The sequence below is a fragment of the Acomys minous genome (assembly GCF_964271855.1).
Source record: "Acomys minous genome assembly, chromosome: 15".
Classification (NCBI taxonomy): Eukaryota; Metazoa; Chordata; class Mammalia; order Rodentia; family Muridae; genus Acomys; species Acomys minous.
The window spans coordinates 60,083,313-60,102,370 of record NC_140497.1 but is presented as its reverse complement, the minus strand read 5'-3'; the positions used below and the strand labels follow the sequence as shown (position 1 = coordinate 60,102,370).

Below are 19,058 nucleotides of genomic sequence, written 5' to 3'. Positions count from 1 at the left end.
GTTTTCCCGAGGAAGAAGAAGTCCAACTACATTTCTACAAAATCACTTTATGGCCATTTCATGTACTAACTTATAATTTTTTTTCCTTTAAAGACTAGGCACACAATCACAAACAGACTTTTGGACTCTGAATGTCTAAGCTCTTGCTTCTTTCTTTGATGAAAACCTGGTATTTCTTCCTCTTCCTGCATACTAATTAGAAACCATGAGAGATATTGGTTTGTTTTTCAAATAAAATACATTAAAATTGAAAATTTCAAATATCAAAAACAAGAAAACAATGATAATTCCTACATTCCTCTTACTTATCATGGGTGATTATCAATACATGTCTTTCCTATGTCACATACATTTACATATATTCTTTTCTCCATTCCAAATTATTTTGAAGCAAATGTAAGGTAAAGTATAATTTCACCGAAAGCATATATGATTCAGAAAACTGAGAAGTGGGGTAGTCTCCCGCTGACTGTAAAAGGCTACCATTACCTTGATATCAGAAACAGAGAAAGAAAACTGTAGAAAGAAACATGTTCCTCATGAAAATGGGTTTTAAGCTCTTAATAAGAGCTAGGATGCAGCTCAGTGGATAAAGGACATACTGGGAAGGCAGGAAGCCCTGAGGTCAGAACCCAGGTGAAGCTGGGCATTGCAGCATGCATCTGCAAACCCAGTGCTCCTGCAGCGAGGTGGGAGACTGAGGCAAGTGAACCCCAGAGGACTGCGGGCCATATCCTGCCATACCCCATGATGAGCAACCCTGTCTCAGACGAAGTAGAAGATGAGGACCAATACCCAAGGTAACTTTTCCTAATCTCCCTGTGCTCTGTGACACAGAAGTGCTCTCTTGCACACACAAATATTCAGACACCCGTGCCATTTGTCCTGGTTAGGTTTTGTCAACTTGACACAAGCTAGGTTATCTAGAAACAGGAACTTCAATTGACAAAATACCTCCATCTGGCTGCCTGCAGGGCCCTTTCTTGATTAATGATTGATGAGGAGTACCCAGCCCGTGGGGTGCAGTGCCACCCTTGGGCAGGCAGTCCTGAGTGGTATGGGAAAAGTGGGCTGAATAAGCCCTGGAGAGCAAGCCAGAAAGACGCATTCCTCTATGGTCTCTGCTTCAGTTCCTGCCTGCAGTTTCTCACCTGAGCTCCCGCCTTGGCTTTCCTGATGATGGACTCTAACCTGTGATTCAAACAAACCATCTCCTCCCCAAGTTCCTCATGGTATGGTGTTTTATGGCAGTAACAGAAAGCGAACTATGGCATCCTACAAACACAGGAACACAGATTAAAAAAATATTTAGTAAAATATTAGCAACTCAAATACATCCCTATGTAGAAAAGAAGCACATCACACCCAAGTATGACTTAGAACAGGTATGCAAGGGTCAGCTCAGTGTTAAAATATTAACAAAAGTAATATGATATAACAGTGAGTGAAATGAGTGTTTATGGCTATTTTAATGTGAGCAGACATCGTATACCTTGACATTCTCGGCCACAGGCAACATTGTAGCTTCTGTCTTGTAGGCTGGGTCACTCCCTCTAGGAAAGCCAACTCTCATGTCATGAGCCCATGGGTCATGAGTAACTTCAGTGGACACTCCCAGCATTCAGTGAGGCTTGAGTCCTGCTGGTAGCCATGTGAGTGAGTCACACTAAGAATGGGTTCAGCCTCAGTCATGCTGTCACATGACTGCATTCCTTGCTGACAACAGCCTAACTCATGACCCCCAAGCCTGAGCCACCCATGGAAACTGTTTTTATGCTACTGTTCCAAAGAAATGCCAAGAGGATAGGACACACTCGTATTGTTGAAGCCACTGGATTTGGGTGTGTAATAGAGGGGTGTTCTGCAGAGGAGCGAGTCAACAAAATCATAAAGAGCATTGAATAGATTGTCAGCAAAGAGGGATGTCAGCATTGGCTGGCTGGCAGCGAGGACGTAAGGATGAGTTCCGGGAAGTATTGGACGATGGAGGCAGCAGCCAGGCTTTCCTCAGAGGGTCATTCAATGACATGACAGAGCTCCTGAGAAACTTGAGGCCGTTGTATAGCATCAAGTTCAGAAGAAGCCCGAGACAGAGAAATAAGTTATGGCAAGGAGATTGGCAGATGTGGGTTTTGACTCACAGTGAAATCTCAAGAAAAAGTGTAGAAAGACAGAGTTTTACAAAGAATTGTGTAGGAAGCAACATCACCAGCTCTAAGTGATAATCAGTTAGTGTCCAGAGTCCCTGCGTTTTGTTTCCAGCTAAGGCTCAGGCTTGTGAACACAGGACAATGTGGACTGAGCTCCTGGCTCTTCTTAGAGGCATTGCTTTCTGTCAAAGATGCTTGGAGCCTCTGAGCTACACAGCACCCTTGTGAAGAGAAAATGAGAAACATATAAGAAATGCTTTTGTACAACAGCAGCACCACGTTCTAGCTTTAGAAATGCACTCATCTGAGCCAGGTGTGCTGATAGGCAGCAATGGGTGCATCTGTGTTAGTTCCAGACCAACCTGGTCTTCATAGAGCATTCTAGGCCAGCCAGGGTAACACTGGAAGACACCATGTTTTTTTTAGGGGAGGAGGGCTGCTTTTGACAATTTAGGATTATTTTGTGCATGATTTTTGCTTTGCCACCACTGTTACATCTATGATAAAAGCCAAAACCACACAACAGAACTGCTTATATGCTTTTTGATATTGTGTCAAGCTTTTAACATTGTAACATGCCATTGCTCATCTACAAAAGCATGTGTGTGAACAATGCAATCTAGTAACAGTGGAAGCTGCAAAAAGAAAAACCCCTCATAACGTTGTAAGATGATGCTGATGCTGATGCTGATGATGGATGATGGATGATGATGATGATGATATACTGGTTATGTGTGGCTATGTGTGACCTATGAGTGGCGGGTCGGCCAGACACACTTGCAGAGAACAGGCAAGCTTGTCACTTCTTTTCTCTCATCCCCTTGTACAAAGAGAGGTTTGTAAAGGCACCTCCAGAGAGAGCCAGAAGAGTAACCACTGTTAGACATGGATGGGTAAATATCTTGGTGTGCATTTTACATGCAAGCACGCACATACACTTTCAATCTTTTCAAATGCAAGCTCATGAAGAACTTTACGGTTGGTTGCAGTTTAGAGTCCTTAATTTAGATCTCAAAGAGTCTTCACTGCCTGTGAGTGCGGCGTCCATGTATTGCCCCACTTCATTGTCATTAGCCTCTTGGGGTTAAGAGTTAGAAAGGGCGAGGCACGCACACACTACACTGTGCTCAGCAGTGCCCGTGGATCAGAGAAAGCACTTTCTGTGATTTATCGTTCTTGAGGCTCAGTTTTAGTGTCTTCCTCCCACACAGTCTCTCAAGCAGTTCTTTCTGTCATAACAGAATTTAATAAGAAACATATCAGGAAAAAAAACTCGGAGAGTTAGTTTCATAACCACTGACGTCTTATCTTTGGTTTGACAGAAGACACAGAAAGCTGTAAATTTCTATCAAGAGTGTATTGGTGTTCCCAGACTGTTGATTTCAGACTCATACTTCCTTAACGTTTTTTTTTTAACGGTAACTGGGAACATTCTGTGCTGTCAAATATTGAATAGGAATGTGAAGTGTTTGAAGACGCTTTCAGACCCAAGTGATTTTCTTAGAAGATTTACCCTGAATCATGGCAGACACATTTGAATTAACTCAAACTCAGATTAAGAAGATTTTTCAGGGTGTGAACACTAAAAGAATTAATAATTTTGACTTTTTAAAGGAATAAATGGTGCTATTCTTAAGATTTACGGCTTTAAAGCTTCTCACATTTTAAAAATATTTATTAATAAGTTCTCTGCACTTCTAGATCCAATAAATAAGATAGTCCTGCAAGGACTGTGCTTCCACACCCAAGTTTTGGAAGGATCATTTTTTCTTAGGAACAAGAAGTTTGTATGATGTCATAGAGTCATATTAGAAAGCAAATAAACAAAACCTCTTTCCTAGCTTTCTTCCTGTAGATTTTAATTTAAATGTAGAAAGGTATCAGTAGTCAGTGTTTTACAAAGTTCTCCAGCCTAGGAAATCTTGACATGTAGTCAGGATAGGAAGCCTTGGATTAATGTTAATAAACAGATCACCTAATAAAACATAACTAATCAAATACATTTAAAATGAAACAAAAACAATAAATATCTAACAAGTTAATATAAAACCATTAACGGTTTATGTAGTGCCTGAGTAGTACTTTTAAAATATAAATTTCTGGTGTTTATGTAAAGAAATCGCCATTATCTTGCTATTAAAAAGTAAGCTTGGCATAGTGGAACACGCCTTTAATTCCAGCACTCCAAAGACAGAAGCAGGCAAATCTCTGTGAGTTCAAAGCTAGCCTGGTCTGCAGAGTGAGTTCCAGGGCAGCCAGGGCTACACAGAGAAACTCTGTCTCAAAACAACAACAGAAATGAGTTAGGGAAGGTGGGCTAGATCTGTAGGTAAAGTCACTTGCTCTGCAAGCCTGGTGATCTGACAGCCCCTGAAGCCATATAGGGGCATGCTGAGTTTGAGACAGATGAAGGAAAAAGCAAGAGCATGAAGGGCCAGAGAGTTACGCTCTGAATGTTTTGGGTTTTAGAAGCTGGAGAATTAGACCCACAAGGATGTCCAGCAGGGAGCAGAGACTAGAACCTGGAGCTATGAGAGGATTCGGAGTTGGCCAGCTTCACTGGCAAGTTATCCTCATACTGAAGATGAAGACGCAGGGAAATGCGAGCCCTGGGAAAGTCACGGGAGAGCCTAAGGTGGGTGAGCAGGATGTATCCGATGAATCCTGTCCTTACGGTTGAGCTTGCCAGCCAAAACGAGCGAGGTGCCCTGGCTAGATAGGTGCACAGCAAGTACGGAGCCTCAGCTAGGATGTGGCTCCGGAAGCAGAAGATGTGACTCCGGAAGCCGATGGACAGTGAGCCGAGGACAGACTGGGCAGTGTGAAGACAGAGAAGAAGCAAATGTATTTGAGGAAACAGGCTAAAGGAAGCTCTCTTCTCCTTTAAGAACTTTCCTAAGGCAGTGAGGAAGCTTTGAGGAGAAGCAAGGCCATGTTTTCTTAGGACGAGGAAGATGTAATGGTGAAGGTATTGTACACGCCAAGGGCCACTTTTCCTGTCCAGTACTTTAGATGCAGCACTTTCCCACTAGGGCTGTTCAACTCTACATCTGGAACTGCTATTTATGTCATGTTGTCAGATGCGTGAAACGACTCCCCAGAGCCTCTGATCTGCCTAGATCCAACATAACCTAATTTTGGCTGATTATCAAATACATCCAAAAGCCGTGGTTTTCATTTTATTTGGGCACTTCTGTCTGTAAGACAGGCACTCCTCCATGAGTTGTTTGGCTGATTATGGGGGGCAGTGACACGTTAGAAATGAATGTTCAGAAGCATCGCTCAAAGGGAATTCTTATTTGTGCCTCAAGGGAACCCTGGAGAGTACGTAAAACACAAAAGCTTTCTGTTGCCGTTGAATAACTCTCAATGCTAGGGAAGCAACATTACTGAAAAACACTCTTTATCTTGTAAAGGTGTGAACACTATTGCAAACTACCAGAACTAAGCAACTAGGACTAATTGCTGTACACATCCTTGATGGATCTGGCAAGCCCTGTCCCTACAGTTGAGCTAAAGACCCAAAGCCAACAAGACGCACCTGCTGGATAAGGCCTCTACCAAGGTGGGACTCCAAAAGCTGATAGGTGTTGAGATGGATGCTGAGGACATTCTGGACAAAGACTAATAACTGGTTCCTGCTCTAGAATACAGATGATACGTCTGGGTACAATTAAGTCCTTTGAAGGCCTGATAAGCCTTAAGAAGGAAGATGGGTAATGTTACTGTAAATTAATTGCTACCGTTTAAATTTAAGTACTTTCTTGGCTGAGTTTTATGGGAGGGTTCAAGTAATATAGCTGGAGAGATGGCTTAACAGTTAAGAGCAATGGCTGCTCTTCCAGAAGACCTAGCACTTCCAGAAGTCCTGGCACTTAATGGCGGCTCACAGCCATCTGTAACTTCAGCTCCAGGAGATCTGATGACCTGTTCTGGCCTCTGTGGACACCAAGCACGCACTCGGTTCATAGGGTAAATGATTGATGCATACATATGAAATAAAATAATAAAATATAAAAGAAGAAAAAGGAGAGAGAGAGAGAGAGAGAGAGAGAGAGAGAGAGAGAGAGAGAGAGAGAGAGAACACATTACATTACTTGGGTTTCATATTTCATCCCTGTGTGGAAAAATGTCCAGGAGGATAAAAGACATTTTTGTAAAAGAAATGCCCAGATTTGCTAGAGATCACTCTTATATCAGTGCGGAAGACTAGTGATCTGAAGGTTACGTAGAAGAGGAGGACCCTGGGTAGAAGAAGTCTGATGTCTTTCTTTCTTGGGCAGCATCTCAGAGTTCTGCCTCTAACTCCCTCTTGGCCCCATCTTTCTAAGAAAATGAGTCACTTATGGGGAATGTAGTGGTTTGGACAAGAATGTCCCCCATAGGCTCAGATATTTGTATACTTAATGTCCAGTTGGTGGGGCTTTTCAGAGGGGGGTTAGGAAGTCCAGCCTTGCTGGAGGAAGTACGTTACTGGGGGCAGGGCTTTGAGACGATGAAGCCTCACCTTCTACCTCACTCTCTCTGAGCTGTGCTTGTGTTTGATACCATGAAGCCCCAGATTCTTGCTACTGCTGTCATGCCTGGCCCACAGGATAGACTCTTAGCCCTCTGGAACAGTAAGCTTAAATAGACTCTTCCCTTAGGTTTCCTTGGTTATGGTGTCTGGAGAGTACATAGATGCATGTATCCCTACTACCAAGATTTTTTTCCTTTACAGGTAGCACGTGATAAAGACCCGTTTGTTCCATTTCACAAAAAGGATGGCAAGCCCTTAAAAATATGTATTACACTGTAAGATGTTAAGAGTAGGACTGAACCGATGGAACGAGCAAGGCAGGTCTGATTTCCAGCTAACTGAGCCTCCTTCTCCTCAAACATAAAAAAAATACAGTGAGGTAAAAATGTAAGTCGAGCATAACAAACTCGGGAACAGAAATAAGTCTGGCAATGTGAAGAAAACAGTGCTTGAGAGCTTGCAGAGTGCAGTACGTATGAGTATGGACTGGGTATAAAATAAGCCAACATCTGGCAAGGTTAGTCCTATGCTCTGCTAAGGCCAGCACACAAACCACGGGGAAACAATTAAACCGTACTAGCATGAGGGACCATCTTGCAGATACGTAACTTACTGATGGCGATGCTTGAAACTACAGCAGTCACTAGAAAAGAGTGGCTGGTCCCATTTTAGCTGTGAAAGTGAATTTTTATAGGTTTTTATATACATATTTTTATTATAATTTATTGACATTACATCTTGATTGTAATCTCCTCACTTTTATCTTCCTGTTCCTACCCTCCCTTCCTCTCCCACCCTAGTCCCCTCCCCTAGACCTCTGATGGGGAGGGGGAGTCCTCCTCCCCCACCATCTGACCAGAGCCTATCAGGTCTCATCTGGATATCCTGCAACCCTTTCCTCTGGTGGAGAGGCCCTGTGGGATTTTTTTAAAAAATATATATATATTTAAGAAGCAAAAATGTCTTCTCCCCCACCTATATTTGCACTTCCTAAATGTTGGAATTTATAAAGTGTGATCCTTCTGGGTACTGTTTATGACATGTCCCACTGCACATCTCTATCTGGATAGAGAACGCTATCGAATAATTGTGTGCGTGTGTGCTTGCGTGTGCATGTGTGCTCACCCATGATGTGTGAGGGGGTCCAGTTTTGATGGAGTGGATCATCCTGACAGAAGAAAATGTGAGCATCATTTCTCCAGAGCTTCAGCTGTGACACAGTGCCTCTCACTGGCCTGAGGGGCCCCAGCCGTCATCATGGGCCTCGGGAATCCTCATAGCTCTGCTTCCCTAGAGATGAGATCGCAAGCCTGGCACCACACCTGGCTTTTCAGATGTGAGCTTGGGAGCTTAAATTCAGGTTTTCCTGCTCCCAGAGCAGCTTCACCACCGGGACCAACCATCTCCCTGCCCTTCCCTCTGTGGTTGTTCCTTTTCTTTCTTTCATTCCTTTCAAAAACAGATCTTGTCTTAAAACAAAGCAAAGCAAAGCAAACAAACAAATGCAAAGCATTTATCAAGGTGAGTGGGAGGGAATACAGTAGACTTCACAGAGATTCTGTCAAATTTGGGTTGCATAGCCATCAAAGATGCATGATTTCCAAAGATGCTATGACCATGGGCCTGCAAACTCTGGTTTGTATTAGAGTGCCCAGAATTGTAAATAAGCCTTTGAGACACTTTATTTGGGCATCTTGGTGGAGAAAACCTACCTTCTCCAAGCCAGGATCCATCTGCCCTCCCTCTACCCAAACCTGACAGAGCACTTCCTGGTTCCTTTGCTGAGGTTTTGTGTTTTGTGTTTTGTTTGTTTGTTTTACTCTCCAGGAAGAGACATTTCCTTAAGTATCCTGCTCACAAATAAATACCTTTCAGAAAAGAGTATACCTAGACAGTGGAACGCTGGTGGAAAGAACAAGCCAGAGCCTCTAGAATGTTCTTGGTGACTCAACTATGAAGTGAAAGAAATGAAGGTGCCAAACAGCCCTCACATGGAGCTTTCAGGAGAAGAATGGTGGAAAACACACATGCCTAAATTGTGCATGAAATTTGCATGCTTCCACCACAGATGCCCACCCCAAACATTCCCACTATTTTCAAGTATAATTCTACCATATAGATGTACTTTGTGTTGAAATATCTTTATTGTAAACTTGGATATCAAACTGTCTCCTGGGCTTGGCACCTGTTTCTAGCACCACTCTTGCGATTTAGTCAAATTGGTGGTCAAGGAACACTTCTGTTTCTCTCCCCTCTTTAAAGAAGGAAAAGCATCCTGTTACATTAAATGTGTGCACCAGTGTGGATCAGACTAGACGTCGAAACAGTAATCTTATCTCTTTGTCTAGCTGAAGGGGTGTCCTTTAACCAGTCATTATAAAAGCATTTGGTTTTAGCTTGGGAGTAGAAGACTTACAAGGTATTTGTTGTGGTTTCCCTGGAGTGGAAGGGATGAAAAAAAAAAAAACTAGGGGCGAAAGTGGTTATTCCTTTCTCTCCAATCGCTACTTGAAGTCTACAAAGCCGAAAAACAACAACAGCAACAACAACGACACGGTTCACCCAGGGACCGCTTGTCTCCTTTGCTCCTACAGTGACACCCCTGGAGAGAAATGGTCCCTTCTCTTCCGCTTAAGGCTCTGAAAGGGGGCCTGGCCAATGTTGCTGTAGGGGACCCTGGTCATGAAACCACAGCAGCCACGGGACAGGAACCGGTCTTCTTCATTGTGCAGTGGCCCCCGGGGGGGGGGGTCCTGATCACTGCCAGCTGTAGGGGTTTTGTTTATTTGTTTGTTTGTTTGTTTGTTTGTTTTTTGGACAGAGCCGGGCAGGAGTCTTCAGATGAATGAGAAACAGTAGGGACATTGGCAACCTGCATGAGCGCCTATCTCTCATTAGGGCTTTTAAAATATGGCTCCGCTGGCCAAAGTACCATAAAACAAAACTTTCAAGCCCTGGCCATCTAGGTCCAGCATTCATTCACATCTTCATGTTTGCTCCATCCTGGCACGGATTCTTGGTGCCTTCGGACCCCAGCTGCAACAGCGAAGGGGTTCCACGCTTGGAGGCACCTAATGAGGGCGCAGCGGGTCTTGTGTTTCTGGTGATGCTTCCAGGGCAGCATGTGTCTCCGGGTCGGTTCCTGGCTACATTTTACTTCCACCAGAAACCAAAACGCGTCCAGATTTTCTCCCGGGTGGGACTTACCGGCCGGCGCAGTTCCGGGCTAGTGGGGGAGCGGGCGTGGGAAAGCGGGAAAACCCAAACCTGGTATGCAGTGAGGGGCGTGGCCGGACGCAGGGACTCCCCGCCCCTCCCGGTAATGACCCCGCCCCCATTCTCTAGTGTTTAGCCTGCTCTCGCTCTCTGCACTGTGTCCTCGGGACCCCAAGAGAGTAGGTTGTGTTGCTCCGATCGCTACCTGGCACTACAGGAAAGGACAGACTGTGTCCCACCGCTGGGATAACCTGGCTTCTCGGTGTCCGCGGACGCCGCTTGCAGCCCCGGCTGCAGCCAGGGCGCCGGTGTCCGGCGCTCTCCCCGGTACTGCACTGAGGGGCGCAAACCGCTCCTGCGACTCCTTTGCGGGCCAGGGACTGAGAAAGAGTCTGTCTGAGCACTGGGCTCTGTGCCCAGCGAGAAGTACAGGATGGAGAGCAAGGCGCTGCTAGCTATCGCTCTGTGGCTTTGCATGGAGACGCGGGCCGCATCTGTGGGTAAGGAGCCCACTCTTTGGAAGTAAGGCAGAGAAGTAGGGTGCGGGCGGAGAGTGGGGATACGATACGAGGAAGAGGAAGAGGACCTAACCCTGAAAGAAAGCTCTAGGTACCTGCCTTTGGTGTTGTTTCACTTACCCATGGGGAAACTGAGGTTAAAAGACCTTCCCGAAACGACTCAGCCAGGATTCTAATTCCCGGAGGCTTCGGTTGGAGTGGGTCCTACGGAGCCAACGCAGCCTCGGGCCGCTGGGTAGGCGGGAGTGGGAAGGCGCCCTGAGCCGAGGCGGGAGATGCCTCCACCGGCAGGAACAGGCGGTAAAACGCCTGGAAGCGAGTGCAAGCCTGCATGGCATCGTACACTCCTCGCTGGGCTGCCGCGGAGTGGAGCAGGGAACCCGCCTCCTGCTCAGCTCCCCTTTACCACCAACACTTACGTGCATTGGCTATGTGACGTGAGGTCTCTTCACAGAAAGACACTTTTCTCCCGCAACTTTCTTTGGTGCAGAATTGCTACTTTCCTGGCTGGAAGAAGAGGCAGCCCCTTCTTCTGTGACAACTTCTCCAGGTGTCTTAAAATAATTATGCACTTAGTACTCCAAAGTGTTTGGTCCTGGGGTAAACACGCCGTCAGAAACCAAGTTTCAGAAATATCTTGGGCTTGTCACCTAGTTATAGGGTCACTTTCCTTGTCCCTTCCTTTCCTTTCCCTTCCCTTCCCTTCCCTTCCCTTCCCTTCCCTTCCTTTCCCTTCCCTTCCTTTCCCCTTCTCTTCTCTTTCTTCCTCCTATTCCTCCTCTATTTCTGTTTCCTTCTTGTAGCCACAGTTTTCAGATTTCCCAATCTCCACCACACTGAGGAATAGAGAGTCAGGAAAAAAAAAAAGTCAATTCTGCAGAAACAATTCCTTGCATCAGAAGAGAATTGCATGCCTTAAAACACTGGCGCTGACGTACATTACCAAGATCATCTGTCTACCGTTATTGAATTTTCCTCATAATGACTTGGTTCATCAGGCCAGCTCCATCATGGATGCTCATTTGTCCCCGACAAGCCCTCACTTTCCTCCTTCCTGGGAAGAGAAAGACAGCACGGAACATGTGCTTGCCCTGTGTCCTACAAAGAAGTGAGTCTCTCTGAGTATCCCCAGTGCAGCACTTTAACAGGAGCCTGCTTCCCAGAATACAGCGGAGGAGGCTGCCCTTTTGGAGTGTGTGACTTGCTTAATTGGATTGGATTATAATTGGTGCCATCGGAGTCTAGAGACAGAGGCGCTGTTGTTTTTCCATCTCGTCTTTGAGCGGGAAGGATAACAGCGCACAAATTAATTAATGTTGGCTATGGGTTTTGAAAATAAAAAGGCTTTTATTGTGTAGTAGCATATGTACCTCTTACAGCCAGAATGAGCTCTCTAAAGAGGAGGGCCCAAGCTTGCCCTCGAAAGTGAATGAAGTTTAATGCAGGGGGGGGGGGGCCCGCGGCGTGGGGGGACGGTGGAATGTTAGTCATTGGTGTATAACTCCACTTGTTGTTGATAACCTTGTTGACTAGATTTGATTGTAGACACAGCCCTAGAATAGCATGCTGTTGTATTTGGTGTTTTATGAATGGGGCTTCTTTTAAAGATGAACATAGCTGGCGTGTCTGCACTCTAAGATAATCTATGGCCGTACTTTATCACAGAGACGGTGGCCGAGATGGTCGCAGGGGCTGTAGCATGTACATCAGTGGTAGATGGCTCAGGCCCTGGGTTCGCTTCCTGGCACTGATGCTGGCGGAGTGGGCGCAGCTTACTGAGTGGCTAGGTTTTTACTATCACACTTCCTCACACATCTGCCCCACTAATGGGTGCTTTCTCGCATGGTTCATCCTATGAGTCGCATCCAGCTATTGTTTTCAGTTTAGTGTTTCTCGGTCCTATTTAGAATCTGTTTATCAAGCAAATTGTTTTTATTTTCCGTTTCTCAAACAAAGTAAGATTCCGTTACTGGGAGACTTCTTCACGAACATTTTAATTGCTTGCCAATGTTAGGGACGATGACTTCTTTCTTATTGAAAAGTGTTACATTTATCAATTGGACAAAACTACACAGTTCTATAGCTGTCTCAGGGTGGCCCACAGGCACCTGCAATACATCCATTTAAATGCCACTTAAAAATGCATATTTGCTGGTCTAGGAATATCTAACTACACCATAAACCACTGCCCAAAACAGAAGTCATTAACGATACAACTAGCTTCTGAGATCTATTAATGCCACTTAATTTCCAATGTTTTAAAAATGTTATTAATCAGTAAATATATAGTTATATCAGCAACCTATCAGCATCTGGCTAGATTGGGTGTATTCGGAGTGGTATGGTTGTAGATTGTTTAACACATCTGTGTAGGTGTGTGAGAACCCCTACAGTCAGTTAACCGCCTGTCTCCAGTTGTTCACATAGGGGCCACAGTGTCACAGCACTGGTTATTTGCTTTGGCTGTTTGCTTATACTTTCTATATTCACATGGCCTCGTATTTGTTCACGTTCACTTATTTGTCCAACAGTGTCAATACCAGCTGAGGCCTTATGAGTCATCTGTTCTTATTTGGTGTGAATTGGAAAGCCTGGTATTATTAATTAGCTATTTCTTTTCTTTTGTGACAGCGTCTTACTATGTGGCCCAGGCTAGCCTTGAACTTACAGGCCTCTTGTCTCATTCAGCTGCACGCCAGGTTCCCAGGAGTGTGCCACCACACTTGGCAAGTCAGTTCCTTTTTAAGCTGAGAGCTGGAACATTTTGATGTTCATTAACATGATGGGCAACTTCTGCGTTTTTAAAGCACCTGGTAGCACTTTACAGTTAGGTGACTGAAAACTAGTAATATTACTGTGAAATGACCTGTAGTGATGTGTGGGCCTCGTGATGTTTTTCTGCATTTTACTCCTTTAGGTAAGAAGGGTCTTATGTCTCCAGCTTTGTGTTGGTAGGAGCTGAGAGCTTTGATTAATGAGTTGGGACCCCTCCCACTGTAGCTTATTAGATTTACAGTATTTATAGTTTTGCTCAGAGAAAAAGCTTATTAATATGCATACATGCATTAACTTGGGAGATGTTTCTCCTCTGGAACTCCTTTCCGTCCGTCCGTTTAGATGTGCTGTTTGTGGGACCCACAACCTCAGCCTTTGCTGCTCCTTCACCAAAGGAAGTCTGTTACACTGTATGACAAAAGACAATGGGACAAGGTCACAGTGGCTCCTGTCCCATTCAGGGGGATGGAGATGAGCTGTGTAGAGATCTCTTTGGGGAGTTTTCATTAATCAGCAATTTAATTAGATGTGTGCATCCTATTTTTTTGAATAAGAAATGTCAGCAGGTCCTTTCCCAAGGGCTTGAGATCATCAGATGGAGGTTCACCAGGTTTCAACGTCCCATATCCTTTTGTAAGACCTCGAAGTTGGCAACGCAGGAAAACAGGAACTCCACCCTAGTGCCGTGAACTGCAGAACTGTTGTGCTGGTCTGTGACCATCTGCCCAATCTTCCTGTTATGACAGAGCCTGTGAACTTTTTACTGGGAATGGGGCAAAGTAAATCCCTCTTTTATACAATGAATTGCTGAGGAGGCCTTTTCAAACTCGGAGTGTGCATTGTTTATGGAAGGTGTTTCCTATTGGGTCCGATTCTTATCTGATTTGTTTCTAGGTTTGTCTGGCGATTCCCTCCATCCACCCAAGCTCAGCACACAGAAAGCCATCCTTACAATTTTGGCAAATACAACCCTTCAGATTACTTGCAGGTAAGGATTCTTTTTCGACTTCGATTTCCTGTGCTATAAAGGACTCACTGTTTACCGAGGTCACAAGAATTTCCATTACAGCAGAATTATAATAGTACTGTTGCAATTGTTTATAAGTCACTCCTGTAATAATGGAACAATGAAAGAGGCCTTTTCAAACTCTTGTACTCTTCTGCTGGGCCTTTTCCAAGACGTATGAACATTTTCACAAAAGTGCAACCACACACACATGCACGCGCGTGCACACGTGCTCAAAAACTGACATGTAATAGACACTCATGATTATTGACAAATCAGTAAAGTTAGGGACATATCTTTATGAAATACAGTTAAAAGTTCAAGCTGTGTTCATGTCACTCGGAATGGCTTCTGGACATATTTTTAGCCCCTTTATAAGAGCTGTATTCTACAGATGACGCTCCGTCTGTATTAGCAACCTAATTTCTATCCAGTAAGATTCCTGACCATATGTTCTGTTCATACCACAAACTTCATACTCTGGCTTGACGTCTGGGCCTCTTTCCCACTTGCCAGCAAGAAGTCATGCCATTGGTGCTGGATAAGCCGGGAAACAGACCTCTTTGACAAGAAGAGGCCTAAGAATTTTGTCTTTCCACCAAGAGGCAGGAAAGGAAGTGTTGGTGGGTGTGTGATCTCTGCAGGCCAGTGTGTTTTGGTGGAAATGGTGGCGGGTCCGGCAACGGTGCCATCTGAGAAGAGTGCTTGGTGCCAAAAAGAGCCCCGGCAGCTTGTGGCTCTTGCTTCATAATGGAAGGATAGCACGTGGCCCACAGGACCACTCAGGTCTATTTTAGATTGTTGCACGTGGGCCGAACCCCAGGCCTCTTGTCTAAGGTCCACAAGAGTCACCAATGCCCAGCCTTCGGGGGAAAACAAAAACCAGAAAACTGGAGGAGGAGCTGATTATCTTCGCTAAGTTATGGAGTTCTCAGAGACTTTTCTTTCTTTTTCTTTTATAGTAAATGTCTTCATACTTATTTGTAATCTCTGAAAAATTTTCAGAGTTCAATTAGATTATATATGTATATATATTATTAATTTATTCATATTACATCTCAATTGTTATCTCACCCCTTGTATCCTCCCATTCCTCCCTCCCTCCCTCCCATTTTCCCCTACTGCCGTCCCCTATGACTGTGACTGAGGAGGACCTCCTCCCCCTGTATCATAGGGTATCAAGTCTCTTCTTGGTAGCCTACTTTCCTTCCTCTGAGTGCCACCAGACCTCCCCATCCAGGGGACATGGTCAAATATGAGGCACCAGAGTTCATGTGAAAGTTAGACCCCACTCTCCATTCAACTGTGGAGAATGTCCTGTCCATTGCCTAGATCTGGGTCGGGGTTCAAAGTTTACAGAACGTATTGTCCTTGGCTGGTGCCATAGTGTGAATGGGACCCTTGGGCCCAGATCTGCTCATCATAATGTTCTCCTTGAAGGTTTTTAGAACCCTCTGGATCCTTCTATTTCCCCATTCTCTCATGTTTCTCTCACCTAGAGTCCCAATAGGATTTCCTCCCCTCTGTCCCACTTTCCTGGTAAGTGAAGACTTTCATGGGACATGCCCCTTGGGCTAGTGTCCAGATATAAGTGAGTATATACCATTTGACTCTTTCTGCTTCTGGGTTAACTCACTTATTATGATCACTTCTAGTTCAATCCATTTGTCCATAAATTTTGGAATTCTTTGTTTTTAATAGCTGAGTAGTATTCCATAGTGTAAATGTACCACAATTTCTTTATTCATTCTTCTACTGAGGGACACTTAGGCTGTTTCCATATTTTGGCTATTATGAACAAAGCCACTATGAACATGGTTGAACATATGTCCTTGTTGTATGCTGGAGCATCTTCTGGTTATATTCCAAGGAGTGGAATAGCTGGGTCTTGAGGGATTTTCTTTACCTATTCTCAGACACAAAGGTCACTTTCAAGCTCCAGTGGCTTCACCTTCCCTCTAGAGACTGCAGGGGGACAAAGCCTGGGCTGGGCGGGTCACAGCACATGCTGCAACTTCATTCGAGTTTCAATCTCTTTGAATGAAGGCTCGGTGGATCACACTGCCTTACTCATATTGACTATCTTCCTTTTGCTCTGTGGAGAAAAGAAACAATAAAAGTAATGTGTGTTTGATGTGACCCTTCCAGGGCACTGGGCGTCTCTGTGTACTCACTTCTTACTCCCTGTTGCCTATACTTGCATGACGACTCTGGCTTCCTTGTCGTTCCTCCAATATTCCAGACGTGCACGGTCCCTGGCTTTCACACTTACCGTTCCTGCTTCAATATGCACAGGGCCAGCATGGTCACGTTCCTCCCTTTTCTTTGCCTGTTGTCTATCTCCCTAGATTAGAGTGCTCTTGTTGTACACTGAGCCATCACTCCACCACTGAGCAGGTTATCCTTGGTTCCTTAAAGTGCTGGGGTTTTGCCCTTAATAATGCTCAGCAATCATGTGTTCTTAAATATATTTACTGAAAGAATGAGTGTATGAACTAACAGGAAACGCATGACCATGTGGGTGATTTCTGAAATAGAGTGTGTGATCTTTGGTGACATGTCCATGCAGACTGTCTGTCATCAGTGTCTATCGACTTCAAAGTGTCTTTTGAGTAGTTATATGCATATGAAAGTCAAATCTTTTGTTCTCTTAGTCATCTCCTCATGGCACAGAGTGTCACATTAATATCTTCCTGGAATACTTTTTCCAGGGGACAGAGAGACCTGGATTGGCTTTGGCCCAACAGTGAGCGTGAGTCTGAGGAAAGGGTGTTGGTGACTGAGTGCAGTGACAGTGCCTTCTGCAAGATGCTCACAATCCCAAAAGTGGTCGGAAATGACACCGGGGCTTATAAGTGCTTCTACCGTGACATCGACATAACCTCCACTGTTTATGTCTACGTTCAAGGTAAGTGGTGGGCCACATCCACTCGCTCTGCCTAAAACGCAACAGGCACAGGAATTGTTGAGTCTGACAACAAGTGGCCTGTTGGAAAAACTGTTTTCCAGAAGGAATATAAAAACTGTTTTCTCAGACTTGTGGCAGTCTGGGCTTTGGTGGGAGCTGCATTTCTCTTACCCAGTTGGGTTCCTGTTCTGTGATGCTCTATATTTCTCCATACTCCGCCACGAGCTACGGAGAGTCATAAAACGCCTTCTACTGTCTGAGACCCTGGGATCTTTGAGATGAAGGGAGATTGGGGGTGAATTATAGAGGTTTCTGTGATGAGATAAGTTATCTGTAGCAGGGAGGAGGTCTTTGCAGGACTGCATAGGGAAATGCCAGGGACTCTGGAGAGTTCTTTTTCCTCCCTCCCCCATAAGTTCTTTCCTTTCCAGACTCACACTTTAACAGGTCAGATACCCATGTGCAAAGCACAACACCACCTCAAAAGAACTGCGTGCCTTGTCTTTGCTTGTGTGATCTGAGAGAGCTTGGGATTTGGAGTCAGCTCCAGGGAGATGCAACCTACATGCTGGTCAGAGCGAGTATTTAACTGCGAGAGGATACCTAAGCTGTCTGGGCTTCCTTGGTATGCCTCCCCTTCAAGGGCTTATGACTTAGAACTGATTTACAGGAAAACTTTAGTTTTCTGTCAAAGGAACTCAGCTTTGGCCTTACATTAAAGGATTAGTTTCACTCTGTAATCAAGGTTATGTACCTTAGCTTTCGTATAGTAAAAACTACAACACAATGTATATTCAGTGTTTAGAGCATAAACTCTGATCTTTGACATTTTAAAAATTGCACACCACATTTTCTTGTGAAAAAAAAAACCCCTCTTTTCGTTGATGAGATGCCTGTAATATCATGTGCTCCTCAGGAATATGAAGGCTGTGTTGTAAGATGTATTTGTTACTATTATTATGTGATTGAGAGTTTTGCATGTATGTATGTATGTATATTGTGTGCATGTGTGCTATCTGAGGGGGGTCAGAAGAGAACCCGGGCTACCATGAGGGTGATGGGAACCGAGCCCAGGTCCCCTGCAGGAGCAGCCAAGTGTTCCTGTCTGCTGGGCTGTCTCTCCAGCTTTGAGCTGCATTATATCTGACACAGGCATATTATGCTGTGTTTCTTTCAGAGAAGGATGGAACTCGAAAGGTATTTTCCTCATTCATCTGTATGCAACCTTACATCTCAGAGGGTTTTGAGACAGGTGCAAAATGACTTTGAATTTTTTTCCTAAAAGCCACCCTTACCAGACACCATCTTCATCAGGGCACCACACACGCGCGTGCACCAGCACTTCCCTTCGAGTAGGGTCAGTCTGTGGAAGAACAGAGGCCGTATCCAAATAGCCCACGATGCTCTTGAGCTTCTCGGTCCTTGGGTAATTCTTTTTGCTCGGGGAAAGCAAAGCCTAAGATAGAGCTCTGTGGCCCCGTCCTCACGCCACTGAGCTGAGGGAGACAAGGCGCAGCCCTTGGGAAATGTCTGGCTCCTTTTGATGTGGCAGTCTTGAGAGCGGTGGCTCTCTCAGAAGATGGCGAGGATTTCCTGCTCTCAGCCTGTCTGGAAATGCTACAGGCGGAGCCTCTCTCGTAACATCTAGTTACTTCCTTCTCCCCGAATCAGGAAACCTGGAGACATGTGAAAAGGCATTTCAGGAGTCACAGTAAATATTTTATTTTGAGAGGATGCATGGTTGTTTGGTGTTCTTTTGTTCCCTTCCCCTTTAGGGCTACTGAAATAGAGCTGATGCACGGAATGCCTTTAGTCTTAAGTCAGGCGGTTAACTTAGCTTCTCAAGGCTTACTTTGAGTGAAGCAAGTCATGTAATATCCCATTATCATGACCATGGGGGGTGGGGTGGGGCGGGTGTCTTTAGCACTGTTTGCCTGCATACTCAGTGTCTTCGGATATACCATGA

At 44.9% G+C, this 19,058-nt stretch overlaps 1 protein-coding gene across 1 annotated transcript in view; it reads left to right on the top strand.

The window, feature by feature from the left end:
* Positions 1–10,052: 10,052 nt before the first annotated feature.
* Positions 10,053–19,058, top strand: part of KDR (kinase insert domain receptor) — a 45,288-nt gene continuing 36,282 nt past the window's right edge. Inside the window, exons 1-3 of the mRNA XM_084759348.1 lie at positions 10,053–10,385; positions 14,073–14,166; positions 16,896–17,092. Of these exons, the coding sequence (XP_084615474.1) occupies positions 10,319–10,385; positions 14,073–14,166; positions 16,896–17,092 (358 nt within the window). The 5' untranslated portion in view covers positions 10,053–10,318. The remainder of the gene's footprint in view (positions 10,386–14,072; positions 14,167–16,895; positions 17,093–19,058) is intronic.